We start from the raw sequence: 27,851 nt of genomic DNA, 5'->3' as shown, positions 1-27,851 counted from the left end.
CTGTGAGCATGCTACAATTAACAAGAGCCAGAATGGGCTTGTCACAAATAATTCCAGACTAGCTTTATTTCCTTCCTTGGTTCAAAAATATCTAGACAGGCTTAAGCAGTGGGCTTAAATGAATAAATGGAATTTAACAGGGAGAAATTTCAAATTTTGCATCTGGATAAGATGGGTGATACTTGGCTTGGTAGTACATGAGAAAATGATCTAGGTGTTCTGGTCAAACCCTAGTTAAACATGAGCCGACAGTGTAATGCAGCTGTTAAAAAGGCAAATACTGATCTGGGGTGCATGAACAGGGGCATGGTGTCTGGACTGTGGGAAGTAGTTTGAAGTACTGTGTCTAGTTCTGGGCACCACTGCTCAAACATGGCAGTGACAAACTGCAGCAAATACTGGGGCTATTAAGATGGGTGAAGAAACCAAGGCCTATACAGAATGTTAAAGGACCTGGGTATGTTTTGCCTTACAGAAAGATCGCTGTGGGAACATGTGATAGCAGTCTTCCAATACTGGAAGGTTTGTCACATGGAATTTTCCATTGCTCCATGGGGCAGGACCAGAACCAATGGCTGGAAGGAGGTTCAAACATTAGGAGGAACTTCTTGACTGTAGGAGTTGCCAGCCAGCCAAAGAGACTGCTACTTGATTTGGTGAGTTCTTTGCTGGAGGTCTTGAGGCAGAGGCTGGAAAGTCGTCTGCCAGAGATGTTCAAGTGGATATGCCTCTAACATTAAGCAGGATACTTGGAAGTCTTGTTGGACAGAGAAGTATTTTCAAATCCATACAAGTTTGTCTGAAGGGGTAGGATATGATTTTTAACTACACAATGTTGTGTATTCTATGAAAGGGCATTATCAGGAATATTTTAAAAGCCCTCTTTGCCTTCAGAAAAGAGATTGCCCTCTTCTCTGCAGCCGTCGTCGTCGTCGTCGTCGTGGTGGGGGAGGGAAGTACTGCATCAGAGATAAAGACGCAGAACTACCCTAAAGGCGGCTCCCCGCTCCTCGCCGGGAAACGGCCCGTCAACTATCCCCGAAGGAGGTCATACAATTCTGGCAGCTGGATAACGTTAGCATTTACTGTTACCTTGCTCCAGTTTGGGGATCCTCCGCGCTGCCCTCTTTCAACCCTTTCCGTGAGTAACGAAACCTGGAAGTCGTGAGCCCTTGGTTAATCCACCTTCAGGTAGTCTCAGGAGTAGGACCCGTAGGACTAAGAAGGCGACCTTGTCCACCGAACGAAATAGCCTGCGGCTCCGCCAGCACATCTGAGTTTATTTTTAAATCTCTCTGCTACGCACGTTGCTTACGCCTGGCGAGGGAGCCCGGTGCAGGCGCTCCCTCGTAACGACCGCACAGCTTTCCGCCACCCAGCGACTCTCCGAAGGGAGGAGGGGAACCGAGATCCTTCCACCGACCCTTCCACCGCTCTCGCTCTGCCATCCCCGAAGCGACCCAATCAGAACGCCCTCCCCTTCCACGTGCCCTTTGGAGCAGCTAATCGTATCCCGAAGACCCTGCCTCGAGGAAGAGCGAAGGGGCGACTCCTGGGCTCGTGCGCGACAGCCCGCGTTTTCCCACCTCCCTCAGCGGAGGCTTTTCGCGCGGTTGGGTTGGTTGCATCTTGATCTCCTCCTTGACGTCGGAATGATTTGTTCGTCAAAGATTCCTGTTGCTTAAAATAAAGTCCTTTGGCGTCGGCAGGCTTCATTTCTCTGCTGGAGCCATGGCTTTGGGAATGGTCTCCCTACTGAAGCGTTGCTTGTGGCTTGGCCTCGGTGAGTGCTGCTTCGTGCCAGCTCAGAGTATGGCTGTGCAGAGGCTAGGACAAAGAGGTGGGCAGGCCAGACAGGACCGGGGTCGATCACACCGGGGGTGGGCGGGCGATCTAGGTTGAGATCGGAGTGGGGGATTAAAATGTGTGTGTGTGTGTGTGTGTGTGTAGAAAGATGAATAGATATTCTTCTTCTGTCAATCTGCCTTTTGATGATGATGATGATGATAATGGTGATGCTGATAAATGGCAATACAAATCAATTTATGAGATTCCCACAAAATAACTTTTGCTTTCATTGAACAGACAAATAAACTGTTATTGTTCTGATAGTATCAGCTTTCAGCTGTAATCGAATTGTATGGTGCCTTCTGTATTTACAAATACAGTTTGTGCAAATTGTAGGCTTTTCTGTGGAGTTTGTATTCTGCTTCTGTTTTATCAGCTGATCTTCATGCCAGTCAGTCTAAACATGAGATGCTTTGAGGACAGTGAGAACTCGATTCAACCTTGCATTCTACAGATGTGTTGCATTTCAACTCTTACCATCTTTGCCAACTATTTGGAAAGCACCATGTTCAGGGCACTCACAAAGCCTCTGTGTTGATAGAATTAAGATCTATCATATTCCAAATCTGGCTAGGATGGAAACAGGTGTGAGCCAGCTATAGGACTGAATTTCAAAGCAATGGACATTTCTCCCTCTCCCCATGGACGGCGGGGGGGGGGGATTGGGCCCACAGAGAAGCAGCTGGTTGTGCCCTTTGCTTGTGTTCTCTCTCTCTCTCTCTCTTGAAGCATAGAGCGCTAGTTATTCTGTTGTATTCTCCTCTGAATATTATAGTGACGAGGATTGGGCCCAAGTAGTTCAGTCCTTCGTATCACTCAGAAAAAAGGCAAGCAAACAGGCAAAGATGGGGACTGTTCCCTCTGAATGACTAAATTAAGGCTACATAAGCAGAATAAATGAGCAAATGGGCACTGCACTAAGCCACAAGGAAGGCGGTTCCTCTTAGCAGAGAATCACCATCATGACACAACTCTTCCCAAGTGTCAATGTTAGAATGAAGTTGTAATTTCTTAGATCCTTCTCCCCTCCCCTCCCTTTTTTTTGAGGATAAGGATAAGTTGCTGTCTCCAGTTTTATTTTTTGTTTTTTCTCCCTTTGAGTTAGTGATGACTACTGGTGACTGCCTGGAAAAATCCCTGCAGTTTTCTTGGCAAGATTTTGGAAGTGGCTTGCCCTTGCCTGCTTCCTAGAGCTGAAAATGACAGGCCCAAGGCCACCCAGCTGGCTTTGTGCCTAAGGTGGGACTAGAACTCACAGTCTCCAGCCTGATGCTTTAACCACTACACCAAACTGGCTCTCTATTTAGCACTTCACTCTTCTGCAGGATTTTAAAAAAGGTAATGGATAGATTCAGCCAAACTTTCAGTATCCTGAAAGATAATAGTTGATTACTTAGCATTATTTTTCCTTAAAATAAAAAACTATACCCACTATTCCTGCTACTTGCACCTCAACTCAAACTTGATTACCTGAGAAGCATCAGCAGCTGCGTGTGAAATTCTGCTCCATCGGAACGGGATCCAATCAGCTATAATCTGCTATTGAAACCACATTCTATCTAGGGACATAGGTAGATAGACATTACTGTATAAGTACTGTTGACAGGCAACTCACTTTGTGGAATGGATCACAGAAATGATGTCCATTTAGTGGTATAGATACAGTCAAGATTCAAGCACAGTCTTTAAAAAATGAAAGTTGGTTGTCATCTGTTGCAGGGCTGGTCACATCTATAGAAGAACTTAGGTGTTTGCCTAGGGCAGATTTCCACAATGGTTTCAATATTGTCTCATCCAATTGCTTGCCTAAATCTGACTCCCAAACCTGTTTTCAAGTCTAATTACCTGTATCTATTTCCACAAGGATTATTATTGGTATTATTATATCAATATATCTTTTCGTTGTACAAAACAATGAAGCATTAATTTCTCAAAATTGGGCACTTAACAAATAAGAACTCACTCATCTAGCTTGATTCCTGGTGACTTCATCAACATGTCTGTGCTGTTTTCTTGGCAGCAGTATAAATGTGGTTTGTCACTGCCCTTTTATGGGATATTTTTTGACTTCCCAGTGCAGTCTACAGACCTGGTATTTTCTGATGACCTTCCATCCTAGTAACAATTACTTTGTTTTTGTAGATTAGCCAAAGTCAGCTAGGGCTATGCATTTGCTATATCCAAATTTAAAATAAAGTGATCTGCAGCTATCACATGTGGCCTCTACAACCTGATCTAGGCTATCATCAAAAAAACAGATGCTGTCTGCTAAAATTGCTACATTGCTTCCCTTTCTTTGTAAAACACTGCTGGGGAGAAAAGTGGAATCAAGTGAATTTTCAGAGGCTTCCCAGTCAAAGGCCTTGAAGAAGAGTTTGACCACAGCAAATCCAGACATGGTAAAAAGGATACTAAATGCTTGCTGCAATGTCAAAGGGCAAAGTCACTGTAATATTAAAATATAAATTTTTAGTCAATTAAACAACTTGCCGTATGAAAACATTAGTTGTTCTTAGGAAGTATACCCTGATAAAGTACTTTCTTACACGAAGCTCAGCAAACAACCATTGAGATGCTGAAAGACTGGAGAAGAGCAAATCCAGTTCCATTATTCAAAAAGGGGAACAGGAAGGACTATATACCCATTGGTTTACTATCTGTACTTGAGTTTATTCCACTTTACACTTTACAGCATGCTGTATCTGTGAGTACTAATAAAAGAATGCTGTTGTTACCAGGAACTACCATGTACTTATTTGTCAGGAACAAGTCATGTCAATTTAAGCTCATGTATTTTTCTGATCGTTTGGTGGAATGGGAATGTTTTATAATGTACCTTTATTTCAATAAAGCATCTAACAAAATATTTCACAATATCCTTGTAAACAAGCTGGATGAATGTGGGCTAGCGTGCTAGTGGGCTAGTACTGTGATGTGGTCATACGTAACTGGTTAAACAAATTCACCTAATGGGTGCTTGTTAATGGTTTTGTATCAACCTGGGAGAAATTAACAAGTGGCACTGCCAAGGTTCCATCTTCACCACTGTCCTTACAAATGCCATGATTGGGGTGGTATAAACAATTGTGAAATAAAAAAATAATCTACAGGATGGAAAGTGATGGTTTATTAAATTTGCAGATATCATCAAGCTAGGAGGATTGGCTAACATGATTCAGAATGATGTTGACAGGCTTGAACATTGCACCAACCTTAACAAGATTTTTAATTTTAATTTTAATTTTCAAAATTTGCCACCGCCCATCTTCCCCCCACAAGAGGACCTCTGGGCAGTTTACAATAAAAAAAATCCATTAAAACAATAACCATAAAATATAAATACAAATACAAAAATATAAATACAATTATCAAATATAAATATAAAAATAAGAATAAAATTCAAATGGCAAAAAGAGGTAACTCAGTCCATGTGTGTGAGGAGCACTCTAAGGCGCCAGCCAACCCCAGGAGTAACAAGTCCCCTGCCCGCCCCAAGCAAAATGGCAGAGCCAAGTCTTCAGGTTCTTCTGGAAGGTCAGGAGTGATGAGGCTAGCCTCACCTCTGGGGGCAGCATGTTCCAAAGGGCGGGAGCTACTGCAGAGAAGGCCCGCTTCCTGGACCTCACCAAACAGAATTCTCTTACAGACAGGGTCCACAACATGCCCTCTCTGCATGATCGGGTGGGAGGGGTTGATGTAATGGGGATGAGGTGGTCCCTCAGGTAACCTGGACCCATGCCATGTAGGGCTTTAAAGGTAATAACCAACACCTTGAATTGGACCCAGAAGCAGACTGGTACCCAGTGCAGCTTGGGCAGTAGGGGTGTTATATGTGCTGATTGAAGGGCACCAAAAATAGTCCACTTGGCTGCATTCTGGACCAGCTGTAGCTTCCGGATATTCTTCAAGGGTAGTCCCATGTAGAGCACGTTGCAATAGTCTATATGGGAGATAACAAGGCCATGAGTGACTGTTCAAAGGGCTTCACAATCCAGGAAAGGGCGTAACTGGCGCACAACACAAAGTTGTGCAAAGGCCCTCCTGGCCACAATTGTCACCTGCTCTTTGAGCAGGAGTTGCAAGTCCAGCAGGACCCCTAGATTCTGCACCAGGTCTTTCTGGGGCAGTGCAACCCCATCCAGAACTAAAGATGACAATTTCCCGGATATGGAGGAGCCATTAACCCACAGCCGCTCCATCTTACCAGGGTTCAGCTGAAGCCTGTTGTTCCCCATCCAGATCCCCACAGCCCCCAGGCACTGAGAGAGGGCAGTCACAGCATCACTTACCTCACCCAGGGTGGAGATGTTTAATGGTGAATAATGTAAGGTCCTACATCTGGGTAGGAAAAATCAAATGCGTAAGTACAGAACTTGGGAGTCCTGGCTTGGTGGTAATACATATGAGTAGGATTTAGTAGTGCAGTGGATTATGAACAAGAACATTAATATGAACAAGATAATGAACATGAACAAGGAATATTATGCAGCAAAAAGGGTGATACACACTTGAATTGTATTAACAGAAGTGTTGCATCTAGGTCATGGAAAGTAGTAGTTCCATTATATTCTGTGCTGGGCAGACCACACTTGGAGGACTTTATCCAGTGCTGGACACCATATCTTAAAAGAGACTTGATAAAGCTGGAGTGGGCTTGGAGGAGAGCTTGCAGAGTGAGGAGGAGTCTCAAAATCAAGTCCTGTGAGAATTGGTTAATTGGACATCTTGGCTTGCAAAATAACAGACTAAGGGGAAATAAGATAGCAGCCTACAGATATCTGGACGGCAAGTAGGGGAAGATTTATTCTGTGTTGAAACTGAGAACAGACCACGGCATAAAAGGTTGGAATTATCTTGTCCCCTCCCCTGCCCCAGGATCATATTCATTCTGAGCATGGTACAATTTTTCCCCAAATTCACCCTTCATCCTTACATTGTCATAAGATACAACAATCACCTATCTAGATGACATTGTGTTATTCTTTTTGACATATGTTTTGATAACTTCAGTTTATAATTAAACCTATAATTCCACACGTTTCATTAACTCCACCCCACAAAAATCAGTCTAAATTCAGATATAGTGCATCCTTCCACTGTCTTTTAATGTTACAGACATACATAATATGTCTTTTTCTTCTTTTCCTTTCCTTTCTTAATTAATTCTCTTTACCATTTATCTTTCTTACATTCTTAGTTTCTGTCTTCCATATGCCAAGGTCATCACAATATGGATTCAAAGTTCTTAATCTCTGCTGCTTATTATGGTTGTGATCAATCCAAGACACCACTCTTCTAAGTGAAAGGAAGAAAGAATAGACTAGGTTACCAGCTTAGTTGTATTGTGCCATATGCAGCATTCATATGGCCTGTTTCTAACAGCCTGTTTTATTCTGTGCAAATTAGGATCTCTAATTGAGAGATTATTTTACACTCTACTGTTGCTTATATTCCACTGACCACTGAGGTATATGCAGCATACTGACAGAGTCAGGAAAGTTATAAATAATTTTTATTTTGTTTTGCTTTGTTTTGTGAAATTTATAGGCTGCCCAACTCCAGAATGACTTTGGGTGGCTTATACTAAAAATAGAAAACAGAGAATAAAGAAAATCCCATGCATCAGGACAAATACATTCTCTGTAACATAGCCAACACAAGCATCCTACCCCAAGGCCTGGGAGAACAGCCATGTTTTTAAAGACTTCCAGAAAATCCTCAGGATAGGAAACAAACAGATCTCTAGGAGCCAAACCGCAATGGATATGAATCAACACTTATTTCAGTATAAACCAGTGTTAGCATAAACCAAAAGTTTTCATCAGTAATCTAGATTTTAGATTTCATCATGTGCATTTCATGCAATCCTATCATTTCTTAGAAAGAAACCTCTGAATCTGTTAATACTGAAAAGGCATTGCTGTTCTGCAGGAAGAGAGAAAACTTATAAGTAGGGCAAGGATTTCTATGACTTGTCATATTTTTTCTGAAACCTTTATTTGAATTTATAAGTAAGTTAAAACATGTTTTAGAGTAATCTGGTAAGAATTAGATGCTTTTTGTTTTGCCTGAAAAGTCATATTCTGACTTTTTAAAGGTGTTATGTCATATTTCTGCTTAATTTTGTAACAAATATCATATTTTGGTCATATTTTGGTCATTGGCAACCCTCCTGATAAGCCAGCAAGTTCGAGCCAGCAAAGAAAGTGAGAATTTGCCTGTTTTGTTTTCTTTTTCTTATTTGCTCCCCAACTCAGGGGTGTGTGTGAGGGAGGGAGGGAGGGAAAGGAAAAAGGCTTCTCCCCTGACCAGGCCTGAAAAAAAGGTGAGAATTTGTTTTTTATTTTTCTTATTTGCTCTCCAACTCAGGACTCTGTGTATGTGTGTCTTGTGTGTGTGTGTGTAAGAGAGGGAGAGCAACTTTTTTTAAAATGACTTCAGCAGGCAGAGGCTTCTCCCCTGACCGGGCCTGAAAAGAAGAGTGAGAATTTGCCTATTTGCTCCCCAACTCGGGTGTGTGTGTGTTCGAGGTGGTGGAGTCACATGAGAGCTGCAATCTGATTTCAACATGCCTAAAAGTAGATGTTCAATGAGTGTGAAATTACGGCATCTTGTTCAAGAATTTGGGGAGCAGATTTTCAGTAGCAGTGGTGATACTTTGTTTTGTAAATTATGTGAAGTTAAGGTATCGGCCCAAAGGCGTTTTTAATATTCAACAACATTGTGACACCACAAAACACAAGAGTTGTTTAGCAAGATTTACCTTCACTGAGAACAGGCAATATCTCCTTTTCAAGAGAGCTTCTTCAACTGCAGGTTCATCAAATACCCAGTCAGAATTTTGTAAGGATCTCTGTACAATGATGGTTAGTTCAGATATTCTCTTAAGGAAATTAGGTAGTGGTAGCCTCAGGCATTTTTTGGAGAAGTACACCAGTCACTTGATTCCAAAGGAATCAACTGCAAGGAAAAATTACATCTCTGCCTGCTATGAAGATGTGTTAGAAAATATAAGATCTGCTGTTGACACCAACAAGATGTGGGTTTCAATAGATGAAACAAGTGATATAAACAGAAGATATGTAGCCAATGTTATTATTGACACTCTGAAATGTGACAAGCCTGGTGAAGTATTTCTTCTAACATGTGAAATTCTACAAAAAGTAAACAATTCCACTATTGCTATGCTCTTTGATGATTCTATGAAACTACTCTGGCCGGATGGTGTAAAAAGGGCAATACCCTTCTCTTTGTAACAGATGCCACTCCATACATCAGCCAAGGGACTTAACTTCTTTATCCAAAAATGATCCATATCACATGCCTTGCACATGGTTTACACAGAGTGGCCGAAGAGATTCGAAGCAACTATCCTGATGTAGATAAGATAATTTTGAATGGGAAAAAATGTTTATTAAAGCTCCACTTCGAGTACAAAAGTTCAAAGAAATTGCTCCTACTTTGGCTCTCCCTCCCCAACCTGTCATGACATGTTGGGGGACTTGGCTGGATGCAGCTATGTATTATTTCACAAATTATGCTTCCTTGCAGTGGATAGTTAAAGAATTTGACTGTTGTGAATCTCCCTCCATCAAGATTGTGCAAGATTCCTTTTCTGAAACCTTGGCTGGAAATTTAGCATATATAGGATCTAACTTCAGTGGATTATCAAGAGCAATCACCTACCTTGAAACTGTAGGAATGGAACTTTAGTAATGCACTGAACATTGTAAAACAAACTGAAAGTGATTTAAAGCAAACAAAGGGAAAAGTGGCTGAAAAAATCAGTGATAAACTGCGAAGAGTGCTGCAATCTAATCTGGGTTATTCAACACTTTGCAAAACAAGTAACGTTCTAAATGGACTTGAAGCAAAATTTGAAGACTTCAAGCCAGAATTTTCTCCAGATGAGTTTGCTTTTTTCAAATTTGTTCCTATAACCTCTTGTGATATCGAATGGAGTTTCTCCAGGTACAAGAACATACTGGTGGGCAACAGAAGGAGTTCTGAGTTTGATAACCCCAAGGTGCACGTGGTCATCCAATGCAATTCTGTTAATGAAAGCTAATCTTTAAACTAATTTTACTCTCAAAATATTCATTTGATTCCTTCAATACTAGCACTTCTGCTCTGGAAGTGAAGAAGAATAAACCTTTTAATTTGTGTGTATGAGCACAGATTTTTAAAAACTAGGTGCTAATTTCAGAAAATTTATAAAGTCATATTTTTGCTTTAAAAGTCATATTTTTGGTTTAATTGGTCATATTTAAACGGTTTTAAGGTCATAAATGCTTGCATATTTCTAACATTTTTAGGTCATAGAAATCTTTGCCCTACTTGTAAGAGTTGACATAGAAGTCTGTAACCTAACTATGTCAGATTGGGTATGCTTGTTTCTAATGTTTCTATAAAAAGCCCTTTGTAGGATTGTTCCTTGTACTAGATTTTTGAATAGTTCTGTGAATTTTGTTTACTGTTTTATTATATTCTTCAGCCTCTGAGTAAGATTTATTACTCAGTAAGATTATCTTACTGAAATTTCAGTGCAGTGCCCTCTGAATTTAAGAGCTTTATGAATACATTAATAAATAACATGAAACTAGTATATTTCCATAAAACCAAATTTGGAAAAATTGTAAAGATGTTTTCAGTTGCTGCAATATAATATATACTTACTTATTACAACTATCTGATGGCTCTAGAGGACTACCTATAATGTTTCATTTCTCTTAAGTGATTACTCAAGAGTAAGCAATGATGCTTAGATGACAGAAGGAGATCTATCTGGGATTATTCTTTACCGGTAATTTTTATACACGAATCAAGCAATTTCATCCTAACCTTTTCTTGTTTTGAAAATCTTTTTTACTTTCCCCTTTCTACTTTAGCCCATCATTTTATTGTGGTCTCCGCATGCCATGGATCTTATGGACAATTAATTGAGGAATTTTGTTTCAGCAAATTTAAATCTGACATGGAAACTCTCAGGAAGACACTGTGGTGCAATTGGGATAAGACTTTGGGGTGAGTGTCAAATAATCAAAACTATTTTTCTACTTTTTCTTTTATCCCCATTATATGTTTGTACAGATATCATAGAATGACACAGTTGGAACTCTCCTCAGACATCCTCAGTAGCTCAGGGCCTAGGATACAGCTCTGTGGCACTCCACTGGATTTTTGACATTTGTTGTTCTATGTTTTAATGAGTTAAGGACAAATAATATAATGCTTAAGATGAAGTTTCAATTTTTATTTTTTAACATTTTAAAGATTAAATCAAATTAAAATTAAATTAAAATTAAATTAGATCAGTTACATGTATTGAATATGGAATGTTCTCTAAAACATATGAAACACATATACAGTATTGGGAATAGGATGGGGAAATATGGGTAATTATTGGCCTCTCACTTGAAACACTGAAAATGAAGTAAGATCATACCCATAATAAGAGATTCTGTGTAGATAATTCACAGTGATTCCAATGAAATTAATTTTCAGGTTTTGAGTTTTACCAAGTTTTACACTGTGGAAATACTGATATATCCAGTGAGCAGGTGGTGGTTGTTTTTAAGTGAAATAAACCTTCTAGAAATCTTGGCTGTACAGTTGAGGGGTTTAGCTGTACCCCAGCATTATAGAAAATTTATGACATTGTGATATAACAAGGCCCCCCCTCATATGTGACATGATCACAGAGGAGGGGGCAGACCTGGCATGTATTACCAAAACCTGGCTGGGCCTGGAAGGGGGAGTGGCTTTGTCAGAGATGTGCCCGGTCGGGTTTCGGGTGTGGCACCAGCCGAGATGCCGGGGCAGGGAAGGAGGGGTGGCAGTTGTCATCAGAGAGTCTATAGTGGCCTTCAGGGGCGCTGCTCCACAAGTAGCTGGTTGTGAGACCCTGTTTTTCAAGTTGGGTGCCCGAGAGCATTTGGGAGTGTTGCTTCTGTACCAGCCTCCCTACTGCGTAGCAACCTCTCTGCCTGAGCTGCTGGAGGCGGTCTCAGGGTTGGCAGTGGAGTTCCCCAGGCTTATGGTTCTGGGGGACTTCAATTTGCCATCCCTGGGGTGGGCCTCGGAGGCAGCTCGGGAGTTCATGGCCACCATGGCGGCCATGGGCCTGACTCAGATTATTTGGGACCTGACTCAAGACAGTGGCCTCACACCAGACTTAGTTTTCTTGTCAGAGCACTGGCAATGTGATCGGAGGGGAGAGTTACATCTTTCCCCGTTGTCATGGTCGGATCACACCCTGGTGACCTTGGAATTCTCATATGCCACCCCTCTCTGCAGGGAGGCAGGACCTATTCGATCGGTCCACCCCCGGCAACTGATGGACCCAGCAGGGTTTCAGAGGGATCTGGGGGTTATACCTGAGGATCTGCTGCATGGTCCAGCGGAGGCCCTGGCTGCTGCCTGGAATAGGGAGACGGCCGGGGCCTTGGATAGGATCGCGCCTGTGCGGCCTCTCTTATCCTATCGAACTCGACACTCCCCGTGGTTCACGGAGGAGCCGAGGGTTCTGAAGAGGATTAAGAGACGCCTAGAGAGCCGCTGGAGAAAGTCAAAGACCGAACCTGACTGGACAGAAGCTAGAACCGCGATTAAGGCCTACCTTGTGGCGGTAAGAGTGGCGAAACGTCAGTATTTCTCCGCTCTTATTGCATCCGCAGAATGCCACCAGCGGCCCTGTTTAGGACCACCCGATCCCTGTTGGGGAAAGGGGACCCGGAAAATCATCTATAGGGCCGTGCTGAGGAGTTTTCGGAGCATCTGCAGGATAAAATTTCTTGGATTCGCTCTAAGTTGGACTCCAAGCATGGGACGGAGTCTGGGGAGATGCCTGGGGAGCATACTTACCCAGTTATCTGGGAACAGTTTGATCCTGTTGGACCTGAGGAAGTGGACAAGATCCTCCGGACTGTAAATTCCACCATGGGGAAGGTGGTTGAGAATGTGGTGGCACTGCAGCTCCAGAGGATCCTGGAGGAAGCGGATTATCTAGACCCCTTTCAGTCAGGTTTCAGGCCTGGATATGGGACAGAAACAGCATTGGTCGCACTTATGGATGATCTCTGGTGGGAGCAGGATGGAGGCAGTGCATCCATCCTTGCTCTCCTTGACCTTTCAGCGGCTTTTGATACCATCGACCATTGTATCCTTTTGGGTTGGCTCACAGAGTTGTGGGTGGGTGGCGTGGTCTTACGCTGGTTCACCTCCTTCCTCCAGGGCCAGTCCCAGTCAGTGTTAATAAGGGAGGAGAGATCGGGCTCACGGCTCCTCCTTTGTGGGGTGCCGCAGGGGTCGGTACTCTCTCTTCTCCTTTTTAACATCTACATGAAACTGCTGGGTGAGATCATCTGTCTCCACGGGATGAGGTATCAATAATATGCTGATGATACTCAGTTATACATCTCCATCCCGGGGGAAGTAAGTGATGCTGTGACTGCCCTTTCCAGGTGCCTGGGGGCTGTGGGGGCCTGGATGGGCTTCAGCTGAACCTTGGTAAGACAGAGTGGCTGTGGGTTAATGGCCCCTCTGCTCCAAGGAATTTACCATCTTTAGTATTGGATGGGGTTGCACTGCCCCAGACAGACCCGGTGCGTAACTTGGGGGTCCTCTTGGACTCACAACTCCTGCACGTCCCACCCGCTCATGCAGAGAGGGCATGCTGCGGACCCCGTCTGCAAGAGAACTCCATCTGGCGGGGTCCAGGAGGCGGGCCTTCTCTGCAGCAGCTCCCGCCCTTTGGAACACCCTTCCCCCAGAAATGAGGCTAGCCTCCTCTCTTTTGGACTTCAGGAAACTATTGAAGACCTGGCTTTGTCACCATGCTTGGAGTGGGGAGAGGAAGAGCCACTCTTGGAGTTGGTTGGCTCCCTAGTCCTGCCAAGGCCAGTCTTGCTCCCCCTTTGGGTAGATCTGCCATTACTTGGATCTCATTACATTTTATATTTATTTATTGATATTGATATTTATGGATTAATGATACTATTTATGATTTTATTGAATTTTAAACTGTTTTATTGTGAACCGCCCTGAGTCCCCCGTATGAGGGAGATGGGTGGTGATAAAAGTATGATAAATAAATAAATAATAAAATCTGGAAAGTCTCCAGAGCCACATGGAATAACTGTACATGGTACAAAAAAAAATTGAGTGAGTAGCTTTTATATTGTTGGAAATATATTAAGATGGGCGGCTATAGAAATCAAATAAATAAATAAATAAAATGACAAAAAGGCCCTGCCAGCTTCATATTATGAAGCTTATATAACTATAAACATTGAAAGCTGGTAAGGACCCAATGAATTGTACAACCTGCTGCCTGATATGTATATGAAATGCATCATGCCTCAGATAATATTAGCCTCTTGGTTGATATATTAGCTCTGTATCCTGGTAATAATTGATTGATGCTTTTGGAATCATTGGCTACAGAAAAAAACCTTCTGATATGATGCAAATGAAGTTTTGGGTTCAAGTGATGAAGAAGTTTAGATTTCCTATAGCATTTATTTCTTGGGTATCGATTTAGTGTCCCTTTGCTTGATTAATCACTAATGGAATTCTCTCCTCAACAATTAAAATGCCACATGGAGTTTGTCAGGAATGCTCTTTTTCCATCTTAATTTTCAGTTTGGTGTTGGGATCCTTGCCATGCCTAATAAGACAAACTGGAAATATGCAAGGAATATGTGTCACTGAATGTGAATGTAAGTTTTTATTTTATTTATTTTATTTATATTTCGAATTTCATCACCGCCCATTTCACTCAGAGAGTGACTCTGGGCGGTTTACAGAAAAACTAAAAATAAATACAAATTAAAATTCAATAAAAACAGTACTTCTTAAATATAAATATGTATAAAATATAAATATAAATATAAAATATAAGTATAAAATATAAATATAAAATATAAATGTAAATGTAAGTATAAAATATAAAATTCAAGATGGAGATATTAAGAGTTCTTAATTTAAATTCATGAATACATGGGAGCCTTTTTAGGGTGCTAACCACCCCAAGGGGTGATTACCCCCTCCTGCCCCAAGCCAGGTCTTTACCCCTTTCCAGAAGGCCAGGAGAGCAGAGGCCTGCCTCACCTCTGGGGGAAGAGTGTTCCATAGGGTGGGGGCCACGGCAGAAAAGGCTCTCTTCCTGGTCCCCACCAATCGACAATCTCTCATGGATTGGGTCCATAACATGCCCTCTCTGCCTGACAGGGTGGGATGGGTCGATGTAATGGGGGTGAGACAGTCCCTCAGGTAACCTGGACCCATGCCATGTAGGGCTTTAAAGGTGATAACCAAGACCTCGAATTGGACCCGGAAGCAAACTGGCACCCTATGCAGCTCCCACAGCAAAGGTGTTACTTGTGCCATCCTTGGGGCACCCAAGACTGCTCATGCGGCCACATTCTGAACCAGCTGTAGCTCCCGAATACTCTTCAAGAGTAGCCCCATGTAGAGCACATTGCAATAGTCTATATGGGAGATGACTAGGGCATTAGTGACTGAGCGGAGGGCTTTCCGATCCAGGAAGGGGCATAACTTGCTATTATGTGTACAGATGGCACTTTGGTTTTCTTCAGTGTTCACCAAAGATCTTTACCCAAATTTGTAGAAATTGTACAATGGTACAGCTTACATGGCAAATATAAAAGAGGCAGTTTGGTGTAGTGGTGAAGGTGCTAGCCTAAAAACCAGGAGATGGTGAGTTCTAGTCCTGCCTTAGGCATGAAAGCCAGCTGGGTGACTTTGGGCCAGTCACTCTCTCCCAGCCAAACCTACCTCACAGGATTGTTGTTGTTGTGGGGAAAATAGGAAGCAGGAGAATTAGGTATGTTCTCCACCTTGAGTTATATATTAAAAAATGTGGAATATGAATATTTATCTATTTGTTTATTTTCTGGGTATACAATAAATTGGAATGTTTAATATTATGCCTACTAGCAATAACATCCCAAAGGATGTAAGTAAAAATGTATGTTTTGTTTATTGTCCAGAATCTGTTGAATAGGTGAGGATTATTGCCCCTAGGAATAATTATCCTGTCTAGTGGATAAGAACATTTAAGTTTGTATTATGTATATGAAAAAAGATGTAACAAGGTAGATGAAAACACCTTAGCTATTGTGGAATCAGTGTGGTGAAAATGAATATTGTAACAAGACTGATACACATTTTGAGAGCAGTGCCTCTGTTGGTTCCACTGAAATATTTTAAACAGATAGATAAATTAATGGTTAAATTTTTATTGAAGAAATAAGTATCCAGGATTTCTCTGTTAAAGTTAATGCTCTCATATGACAAGGGTAGCTTTGGCTTATTATGGGCTGAGCTTCTAGCAAATTCTAATTATAGTGGGAATTTGGTAATTTTTTCAGTATTGAAGGCTGTCAGACGTATTTGGGCCTTATTGGGCAGAAAACTAAAATTTGATTGTAGTATTCATGAGAAATTGATGCTTTGAGGTAATTTCTATATAAATTTAACTTAATTTATTTGATTTGTTATCCCCCCCACTCCAGAAGACTTACAAAATCCAGAAAAAACAGTAAAAATAATTAAAATAGTTAAAACTCACGTAAACATAAACAGGCAGTTCAGACTAAAACAATAAACTGTACAAAAATATGGCTGGCTGGTAATATTTTCTTTGGAAAACCTGGGCCAAAAATGAGATGATTACACTTGCAGAGGCAGGCTGTCATCCTTCCCATGCTGGAGAAGTAATACATTGGACGTGGACATGGACATGGACTGGTAATTCCTTATGGGCTAGATCAGTGATGGCGAACCTTTTGGGCTTGGCATGTCAAAAATTTGGAAAATGCCTAACTTGACTCTGCTGGCATCTCTGTCTGTCTAATTCTCTCTCTCTCTCTCTCACACACACACACACACACAAACTGAACAAAAGAGAAACAATTCTTTACATATTCATTTATTTTTAAAAAATGGTTATTACCCTTCGCACAAAGCTGGTTCCTGGTGAAACCACTTGCAAAAGTGAGCTGGGGCAAGGTGAACTGGGGTGATGGAGGGCAGGGTGGAAGGGGTCTCGGAGGCGGCCAGGGCGGCTGCAGCTGGGACTGGGCTGATGCAGCTGGGGCTTCTCGGGGTATGGCAAGAAGCCGGAGAGCCATGTGGCGGCCAAAAGGGCAGAGATGGGGGGAGATAGGCAGGTGGGGGCAGTTGCAGTGCCTTTTGTTCGTTCAGTTTCTTTGGTAACTCAAACAGGGAGAATAGTTGCTGGGTGTTGGTGAATGCTGGCGTGTCACCCAAAACGTCATGGTTTGTCACCTTTGACACGAGTGTCATAGGTTCACCATCAATGGGTTAGATATTGCTCTATTAAAAGGATATTTTTGTATGAGAATCTAAAAGTTGGCTTAATAAAAATCAAAGCCTTTGTATAAAACCTTTTTTGTATAAAAGGAGAGGCAAGATCAGACAATATGATTCTGTATCATGTTCAGTCAGGTTCAATTCAGTGTTTAATAATTGAATGTAATAATTTGTATTAATTTAAAATTAGAAGTTTGAAGTGATAGGATGGTAGTGTAATGTCGATATTTGAATAGTTTGCTAATATAATTTCTTCTATATTCTTTGTTTTTTCCTTTTTTCTGTTTTTTCCTTCTTAATTTTATTTTTTTTTAAATGTCTCCTTTTTGTCTTTTTTTTTTAGCTTTTTTCAGTTTAGTTCAGATTTTTTTCTTTTTATGCATATAGTTTATTTCATATAATAGTTTTAAAGTTCTTCATATATATTTTTCAGGTATATAAATATACAAGTATTCATTTGTGCAGTCTTTGAAGGAATTTTAACATTTAAACAAAATAAAACAAAATAAATGTATATTTCATTAATTTTTAATTTTGAAAGTTTGCCCATGCAGATGAGGATGGTGGTCTCATCCATTCTTCCAGAACATACTTTCCATTTCCTGTATGTGGCCTTGTTTTCAGCTCTTTATCAGGTTTTCTGTTTAGCCGTATTAGCTGCTTCTGCTGTCCTCTTTATTTGCCTGTTTGGAAGCCTTAGTGGGTTTTTTTAAATATCTCCTTTTTTCAATTCTCATCCTTTTTGAGCCTCTTTTCCTACTAGCTTCTCCTGCTTATTGCTCTGAGTTTATTAACATTTGCTTTTTTGAAGAAAATCTATAGATTTGTTTTCATCTTGTATTGATTTCTTGGTTTTTACTTCATTTAATAAAGGTCAATAGACCATATACATTAAAGTATCTGTGAGTAAAAATAAATTTTTAAATTCATACTTTGTATTTTTCCTCTAAACCTAGAGGAAAAATTAACTTATAGTAGAATAAGAAAGCTCCAAAGCTCCAAAGACTGTTGCAACATCCAATATTATTTGTTAATGCAGTTTTAGGTGGTAGGTCTGTGCTGTTTTTACAAAAACAATCTTGCCGTTCTGATCAGATATGATTATGCTGGTACAAAATAGTAACATTGGTGACTAGCCATTCATTCAGTTCTATGCAGTTTAACAAATGCTTTTATGATGCAAACTTGAATTTCTGCAAATAGTGCTGAAGAGTTTCTATTTTTAATAAATGGAAGTGTCAATTACATAAAGTTACATTTAGTATTCAGGAGTATGCTCTTTGAGAAATTGGAGCGACTTGTCTTAAGGAATTTATTTCCTTATTTAAGGGTCATTGGATTATTTAAAACTAAGGTTAGGGTTGGGGTTTTCCTAACAATTTTCCTAAGGTGGTGTAAAAACAAATACAAATATATTGAAGGTCTGACATTCACAGCTGGCCTGCAGACACCCATTCCTTGTACAGGCGGCAGATGCTCCCAGTAGACATTATCTCAACTGAGAAACGGCTCTTAGCTGTGCACAGAGTCAATTGCCTTGGCCCTCCCCACATGGGTTGTTTTAAAAACAACTCAAGGAGAAACTCTGACCCAAGGGAGGGAATAGAATGGGGCTATGATCATTCACCACCCTCAGTCTTGGCATTGGAAGGAAGCTAGTGTAGCCCAAGAATGAACTCTTTAGGTCCTGTTTCAGTAGAAATAGCTAACAATCTTGTTAGGAAGTTGCATCAGGTTCTCAAATTATTTTTTCTGTGTTACACAAGTCTAATGTTTCTAATTTTCCTGTATAAATTGTAAAATGGAGTGAGTAACAGCCTTTTATCCATCTGCCAGGCTATGTAGCAAGATAACAGCCATTCTTTAGAATTTTCTTGTAACTTGTAATGCTCATTTGAAACATTTAACAGTCATTTTTTTAAAACAAGATTTCAGGGCAAAGAATTAGACATTTGTGGCAAACAAATACCATCTTGTGGTCTGCTTGCAACACTGCATTTTCTTTTGCCCACTGTTTAAGTTATCCTACTGCAATCTGAACAGTTTTGGAGATTATCCTCTTCATCTCTGAATGTTTGCACTTTAATATTATAAGTTAATAAGGGCATTTGTTTTTTACATTTTTTTCTTTGGAAATAAAAATGTATTTTGTTTATCTCTGATGAGATTGGACAGGGTGGAACGGATGAGACATCTAGTTATTTTCCTCTTTGCCAGCCCCACTAGATGGACCAGACCAGAAAATCAACTCCCCAGGAAGGCTAAAACTACTTTTATTGAGATTGGCTATAATAAGAGAATCTTGCAAGTCAGATTGTGATGGACCTCCTCCTCCTCCTTATACTCCAGTGAATTAGGGAGGCATCTGTCTGAGTTTCTTCCTAATGTTATCTGGCTGTTCTGGACTTAAACAATGCTTTAGGCCCTTTGGCTAGGCAACAGGTCCTGCATATCACCATCAAGGTCATCTTCCTTACTGTCTACCCCAGCCTTTCTCAACTTTTTGACCCTGGAGGAACCCTTGAAATATATTTTTCAGGCCTTGGGGAACCCCTGCACATTCAGGCTCAAATATAGGCCAGAAGTTACGAAACTATTATATTCGTTTCACGTGTAGGCCTATATATATACAGTAACAGTGTTCTTAAACTAAAAATAAAGAATGAAACTTACGTCTTTAATGTGAAGTTGCCCGAATTTAAAATAATTTTATAAATAAATCGTGATCTCCCAGGGAACCCCTAGGGACCTCTCACAGAACCCGAGGGCTCCACAGTACCTTGGTTGAGAAACCCTGATCTAGAAGCTTGCTCACTTGGACTGCCACCTCCTCTCCCCCCAGGGCCAGCGCCACCAGTTTTCTGGTGGGAAGGATTCTAGAAATGCCTTTGGTTTTTAATCATACGTATTTACAACTGTTTGTACTGCTCATAAGACACTTTGGGAGAATTGTTATGTGCTTTCTTTGCCGTAGCACCTGCCCTCTGGAATATTCTCCCTTCAGAGATCGGGGTGTCCCCCAACCCTGTTGGCCTTCCATAAGGCCGTGAAGACCTGGTTATGTGCCCGGGCCCTGAGTGTGTTAAGAGCCCCGTTTCTTAGTGACCATATATATTTATTTTGTACTGTTTAATTGTTTTTAATTATTTTAATTGTTTTATTTTTTATGATTGTAAGCTGCCCAGAGTCACTTGTTGAGTTGGGAGGCTATAGAAATTAAATAAAATAAATTTCACACATTTAAAGATATACCTATGATATTTTGACCCTGAAACAGTAACCGCAGGAATTCAGGCTTTGCCTCTGTATAACATATGCGGTGGCCCTTAATGACTGAGTGACATTTCTTAACAAGTGTCCTTGTCTCTTTTGCAGCTGTTACAAGGAGCTTACCAATTGCACCATCCTGATAGCTGAGAAACTGGATTGTTACTGGCCAAACCAACTGGTGGATCAGTTCTTCATAACAATTCATAGGCACTACTTCAAAAACTGCCCTGTTTCAGGAAGAGCTGTAGGAGATCCCCCTAACATCATTTTGTGTCCATTCATTGTTGTACCTATTTTTATCACCCTACTCATGACGGCATTGGTAGTGTGGCAAAGCAAACACAGTGAAGGCATTGTTTAAACTTTTTTAATACCCAAAAGCCCAAGATAACATTGGTGAAGATGAACCCCAAAGTCTCCAACGTCCAAGCTGTACTGAAGGACTACTTTGCTGTGTCTTCTGTAGAGATCTGGATTCTGGAAAAAAGTAATTTTAGAGACAGTGTCTAATGGTAGAAAACATTCCGCTACCCAGAGGAAAAAAATATGCATATTCTTTAGCTAACAAATATTTTGCTGAAGTCAAGAGAATCCACTGAGAAATTGTTCTCATTGTCTGAACTGATATTAATCATATTAGAGACATGCTTGCACTAGTGCTGCTTCAGTCTTCACTTCTTCAAATTTAAGCTTCCCTTTCCTGGTTCTTTCTGTATGTTTTTATTCTCCTTGGTAATCACACACTTCCCTTGGGACTATGGACTATTTTTTCAGATAAGGTAATTTGAAAAAAAATGCTGGTGATGCACATCAGCACCCGTGTATCCATAAGAACACTGTCTGCGATGCAGTATAAGAAACCATTTCAACTCCTTTTGTTGGCTAAAAACACTGGAAAACCAATATATATTGTTCATTGCATTACAATGGTATTTAAAAGCATGGGATATTCCTCTGGCTGAAAAATTAACATAGCAACATTTTTTAGAAAATCCTATGATTAAGTATAAGTTCATTCAAATAATATTACTATTTCCAAGGCATATTAATGTTTTTCCTAATAGATTACTTTTGTATGAACAAATGTTCATGATAAATATTTTTATGTGGGCATAATTAGTGCAGACATTAACTCATAGGAAAAATACCAAATTATTGGCAAAATATAAAACAAAGTTTGTGAGGTACCTTTCTAATAAAAACCTACAACACTAAGAAATTTAGTAGTAAAGTAGTAAATCTATTAATAAAGAAACTATACACCATACAACATTGGTGGCAACAGCTAATTTTTGATTAACTTTGGTGGAATTCCCTACCTGAGGACGAGAATGTCTACATATTGGCTCACAGCTGTTGGCTGTTCCATGTATGCACTGAAGAGTCTATGAGATGTAGAATGAAAAGATGCCATAACTGGTAGTTATAAATAATACTGATTTGTTTTGAACAATAAAATCCGGCCAAAACATGTAAGCTTTACATTGCTTTGGACATGGTTTATTTTTCATATATTGATGTATCAATACTCCTCCCTAGGCTTTGCACTTTCATAGGAAATGCAGGGTATAAATGAGAGAATAACAGTTACAATCAACAGAAATCCCTTTGATTTCAGGAATGCAGTCTCTCAGAGCAATGTGTATTCGGTGGGGCCAATGGAATGATCACTTGCACATAACAGAAGCCGAGGAAAAGAAGTCAAGCTGATGAGGAGTGGAAGGAAGAGGCAAATACTGACTGGCTCCACACATGAACTCATGAGTTTGTGTGCGAACTCAGCCAGGTGTGGTTTATTCAATCAACAGTTACTAAGAAAATTATGACTTAAAACTGCCTGCTTCTCCCCATGTCACCCTTTTATATTGTTTAAAATTATATGACTTTAAATATAATGATGCAGTTGAGTGATGCTGTTGTTATGCCTTCGAGTCAGTGTTGACTGCTGGTGACTGCCTGGGCACATCCCTGCAGTTTTCTTGGCAAGGTTTTTTGGAAGTGGTTTGCCCTTGCCTGCTTCCTAGGGCTGAGAGAGAGGGACTGGCCCAAGGTCACCCAGCTGGCTTTGGGCCTAAGGCGGGACTAGAATTCATGGTCTCCTGGTTTCCAGCCTGGTGCCTTAACCGCTACACCAGACTGGCTCTCAGTTGAGTCTTGGCATTGCAATTACCATTTTGAAGTGAAGGGATCAGATTTTAAGTCCATCTGGTACTGATTTATCATTGCATTCTATGTATACATGTCCCTTTCTCCCATTGGATGTTAGGGCAATACACAGCATAATAACAAATGGAGCATTGCTATGCAACATCCAGCCTATGAGACAAAATAAAAGGAAAATACATTTCAAGTGGGCCAGATGACATCCCCAAACCTCAGGGAGACAAACATGTTTTTGGTTATCTAAAATGACACACCATCAAGGAAGCCCAATATTGAGACACTGTGTTAGGGACAATATCTGCTGGTGCATTCACAAAGCTTCCCTTGCTGATCTTATAGCCTGAGTCTTGGTGAGCTCTCCTAAAAATAGTATCCTAGGACTTCGTACACAAGTGTTCCATCACTGAGCCCTGAAGATCAATGTTTCATATTGTTCAATGTAACAATCCAGCAATTGCATTCTGTACCATTTCAAACTGCCAAACAATCCTCAGGGACAAACTACAGGTTAAGTGCATTGCTATAACTCAAACTGACATTGTCAGGGAACAGATTACTGAAACCAAGCAATTTCTTTGCACAAATGAGTGCAGCAGGCAGACCCAATGATAATATATTGACCGGACCTAGCCTGGCAGGATAGATTCAATTTATTGGTTCTCATCCCTATCTCAAGCACTTCTGATTCAGATGGAATGAAGAAGTAGAGCAGAGTATCTTAGCTTTCTCTAATTCCCTTTTTTTTTTCAGGCAATTCATAGTGCTGGCTCATACTCAGTTTCAGTTAACTACAATACCTTCCAAGCCAGGTATTCCCCACCCTACAACTATGCATTTCTTTTTGATTAAATATTAACCACCAGGGAAGACTTTTTAAGGTAAGGAGTAGTGGAAAGTGATGGGAAAAGTGCTTTATAATGCTACAGGTTTTTGAAATTAAGGGAAACTAAAAAGTTTATTGATTATAGAAAGGCCTTTGATTGTGTCAATCATGTCAAGCTATGGAATTTAACAGACTTATAAAAATGGGAATTCCAGAACATCCCATTCTCATGTGAAACCTATACACAGGTTACAATACACACCAAACAGCAGAACAGACTGACTTCAGGAGTGAGACAAAACTATACTCTCCCCTGATGTATTCAACCTATATGCTGGGCATATATTAAAGGAAGCTGGACTGGAAGAAAATTAGCATGTTTTTAAAACTGGAGGAAGAAACATCAATAACCTGCACTATGCTAATATCATTTTTGGCTATCAACTACCCTGATAGCCAAAAATGCAAAGGATCTGCAAGCCCTAGTAATATAAGGTAAGAAGCACAGTGAAAAAATAGGACTAAAATTAAATATAAAGAAGTCCAAACTAATGGCAACTGGCACAATAACCAGCCTTAGAATTGACAACAGAGATACTGGTGGATAACTTATGCCTTTTAGGATGAACCATCAACAGCAAAGGAACAAGCATATGCCATAGACTAGCACTTGGTAGAGTAGCAATGAAGGCCTTGGTAAAACATATTCAGGTAGCATGATGTGTCTATACCTACAAAGATCAGAATAGTGCAAGAAATGGTTTTCCCTGTGGCCCTTATGGAAGCAAAAGTTGGACTTTGAAGAAGTTTTTGAATTATGAAGTTGGAAAAAACTCCTGAGAATACCATGGACAGCCAAAAAAACAAATGGATCATGAAACAAATCAACCTGGAGTTCTCATTCAAGGCAGATGTGACCAGGCTCAAATTATACTATTTTGGACACATTATGCGAAGACCATAATTGGAGAAGACTCTAATGCTGGAAAAGGTGGAGAGAAAGAGAAGAGGATGGCCAACAGCAAAATGGATAGACTCGGTTACAGTGGCAATTGCTGCACTATTGGAAGACCTGAAGGACCAGGTTTGAGACAGATTCATCCTGGAAAAGGCCTATCTATGTGATTGCTAAGAATCAACACTTGACTTGCTGGCACATAATCAAAAAGTTGAGTACCTTGGGTATCAAGAAAGCAGTTTTTACCAACTCAGAACATTGATAACTATGGGGAAATATTCCCAAAGAGGAAATACTGAAAGCACAATTGCCAACAATTCCAAGAGGGGAAAAATGGAAGACAGCAGAAGAAGCCAATGCCCTTAAGGACTAGAGAAGAGAAACAATTTATATTCTCTGTATAAAAAGTTGTATGAGTAACGTAACTGTCAGTCCTCCAAGATAGATCAAAGTTGGAAACCAAAGATATACAAGTTAATACTTTTAATTATAAAGTTATAGTAACAGAATCATGCAAGTCTGAATTCACTTCCCCCCTCCCTTCCTTCATCTTCATGAGAACTAGGGAGGGTCATGTCTGAGGCACTTTCTCAAATTACATTTCTGCCTCAAACTCAGAATTCTTTTATCTGGCCATTGTCTTCGTTGGAGCTCTTCCTCCTGTTCCTCAAGTTTATTCCTTCTTCCCATCACAATAACATATTATTAATTTCAAAATATCAGGAAGGATGTTTTACTGATATCTAACCTTTTGAGGGAATATACTAAGAGACAACAGAAACATGGCAACATGAGGCAGGGAGCTCATGGTGCAGACCTTTCTGTCAGAAGGTGGTGGTGTAAGAACGGTGTTGCATGAAGACTCCTTTCAGCAATTTTGCTGGTTTCAAGGGTATAGTCACAAGAAGATGGAGAATTCAGTTCCAAAATACAAAAATGCCTAAATTATATTTATGTGGAATGTCAGCAAAATAATAATTACATCACTGAACCAACAAATCTTATCAATAAAAATATTGGCACAGAGGTAACTATGATTTTCAACTGGTTGAAAAAATCAGGAGGTTCCATAAATATCCATAGCCTTATGCACTGGTGGTGCTAAATCCATACTTTTTGCAAAAGTGACACGTTTAATAAAGTATGCCAGATTCTAATTAATTCTTCCAACAACAATGTTTTTTTTCATACTCTCTCCATCTCCCCATTTTTTCACTGTCTCTCTTTTAGCATCTTGCCTGAGACACAAAGCCTCAGGCAAGATGCTCATTTACCATACAATGTCCCCATTAGGCCAGGCTTCTTCTGACAAATTGTCAGTGCCAGGTGTGTGTGTGTGTCAATCTAGGTTAGATCCCCCACTATGAGGAATAAAGGTTAAGTCTGCTCCTCTTAACTCTGCTTTTGAAGGCAGGTTTCCAGTGAGCATTTTAAAATTGATTTTTCAACTCAAAAGTAAACACGTGTAGCCATATGTGTCATGTTGACTCAGAGGGCTACGGAGGTTGCATTTCCTTTCTGAGCTTTACTGGTGTAGTCAAAGTCTATCATTCTGTAACTTGCAAAATATCCAGTGTGCAGAGCAGAACTCTGAAGAATAGAGGCCTCTTCTCACTTATTTCCAGAATGTGGGAATGGGGTCTTCATCTCTCTTCTCTCACAATGGTCCCAATCCATCTCTGACCCCCCACATTAGCAATCTTTATGGGGAAGGGGAAGCTGTTTCCCAGTGCAGATTGCTGGCACAGGGCCATGATACAGATCCTGGATTTCAGCCCTTTGCCTTGGCCGTCCCTACTTACATTGAGATTTTCTGCTGGCAATTTGTGAAAAAGACTGAACAAACTGGAAAACAGTGTTATCCCAGAGTCACTCCATTCTACTGCTTGCCTGAGTTTGCAGTTTGCAGTTTGCAGGGCCTGAATGCCTGGTATGGGGGCTGGGAGAGAGGCAACCTCACAACTATTCCAATATGCATCATTTTTCGTTTGCTCATAATCGGTGAGACTTGTCACTTGAAAGCCCGTTCACTCAGTCTGAAGAGAGATCATTTCAGTCCTTGTTTCTATTCTGCTATTCTTAAGTAGGAAGGGGCATTTAGGTTTCTAAATGCAGGAATCCAAATGGAAGCCTTAGCTTGAACATGACCTCAACAAACTCTTCTTAACCGTTACAAAGTTTGTTTCTCCAATATTCATTCAGGATCTGCCTTCTTGTGATACAAATCTATTATTTGGTATTCTGCACTTGGAGTCAACAGAGAACATATCCTGCCCTTGTCCTGAGTTACTCAGTCTTGGTGGCTCTCCCTGGCACCAATTACTATTCATTCCCCTGCCCTCTGCAGCATCGGCCACCACTGGCAGCATGGCAGCTTCTGGCAGCCACACACCATTACGGGTTCCCCTGCACTTTGACTCCTTGATGGCTTTCCTCATGTTGGAGTGTGCGCATGCATTTTTAAACAATTTGAATGAAGTCTGTAAACCATAATGGATATAATTTCTAATTCACACTGTTATTCTTCTCTTCACAGAAAAAAAAAGCATGCTCTTCCATTCGTTCAACCCTCACCCTGGGGAATTTACTTGCACAGGAATGTTTCTGACAAAGGTAAACGTTTATAGATCTGCGATCTATAAATAGTGTTGAGCAAAGTGTCTCGGATTTCAGCTGGACTGAATGTTTGCAAGAGATATGCATGCGGCTTGTTTGGAGAGGATGGGCAGCTCAAGACAGCTACGCATACTGATTTTGTTGGCTCCTTCAGTTCCTTGAGAGAGGAACAGCTGCTAGTGTTGTTGCAGTCTTACTTGTGCAGTGCGCGTTGCTATGGGCACTGCTGTCAGGGAGCACGGAGTACTGAATAAAAGAGGCTGTTCCCAAACCTCTTAAAATTACTTATTATACTGCGTATTTTGTTTCAAATAACATTTTGCCATGAAAGAGTCAGTTGTATTCCTGTTCTAAATATTGTTGACAGATGCATATTTAAAAGATGTTTAATAAGCAGGAGGAAAATACTGCTCAACAGTCTGCTTTACATCAGGATTATTTTCTGTTAGCATTAAGACAACCTCTATTGCACTGCCTTATAAATTTTCCTGAGATTTTGTCAACCATTCAAAAAGATACACAAGCATTTTATGAGAATGTCTGCATGTTGGTTGACTTCTTCCCCAAAAAAGTTACATAAAATCAGAGCTAAGCTAAAGACATCTAGCAGATGATACTGAAACTTCTACACAGTACCAATATTGTAATGTACTAATGGCTTAAGCTGGTAATCAGTCACTGTGTTCCTAAATGCATATTATCCTTTGAGCAAGTCTCCATCCAAAGAAGCATTTCAGTCATGAGAAGTGGACAGAACTTTTAAACACTTAATTAAAAGTTCCTAGTAAAGAAAAGATTAAAGGAGAATGCAGGCAG

At 40.5% G+C, this 27,851-nt stretch overlaps 1 protein-coding gene across 3 annotated transcripts in view; it reads left to right on the top strand.

Moving 5' to 3' along the window:
- Nucleotides 1-1,653: 1,653 nt before the first annotated feature.
- Nucleotides 1,654-27,851, top strand: part of RAMP1 (receptor activity modifying protein 1) — a 322,064-nt gene continuing 295,866 nt past the window's right edge. The window contains exons 1-4 of one of the 3 annotated variants that reach the window (XM_063317897.1): nucleotides 1,654-1,783; nucleotides 10,737-10,872; nucleotides 14,491-14,567; nucleotides 20,581-20,711. In XM_063317897.1, coding sequence (XP_063173967.1) covers nucleotides 1,732-1,783; nucleotides 10,737-10,872; nucleotides 14,491-14,567; nucleotides 20,581-20,615 — 300 coding nt within the window. In that variant the 5' untranslated portion in view covers nucleotides 1,654-1,731 and the 3' untranslated portion in view covers nucleotides 20,616-20,711. Of the gene's footprint in view, nucleotides 1,784-10,736; nucleotides 10,873-14,490; nucleotides 14,568-20,580; nucleotides 21,931-27,851 lie in introns of those variants that run through there. The other 2 variants (XR_010068892.1, XM_063317896.1) reach the window with 2 other exon arrangements.

This window comes from Candoia aspera, chromosome 1 (genome assembly GCF_035149785.1).
Source record: "Candoia aspera isolate rCanAsp1 chromosome 1, rCanAsp1.hap2, whole genome shotgun sequence".
Lineage (NCBI taxonomy): Eukaryota > Metazoa > Chordata > Lepidosauria > Squamata > Boidae > Candoia > Candoia aspera.
This window is presented reverse-complemented; position numbering and strand designations above follow the sequence as displayed.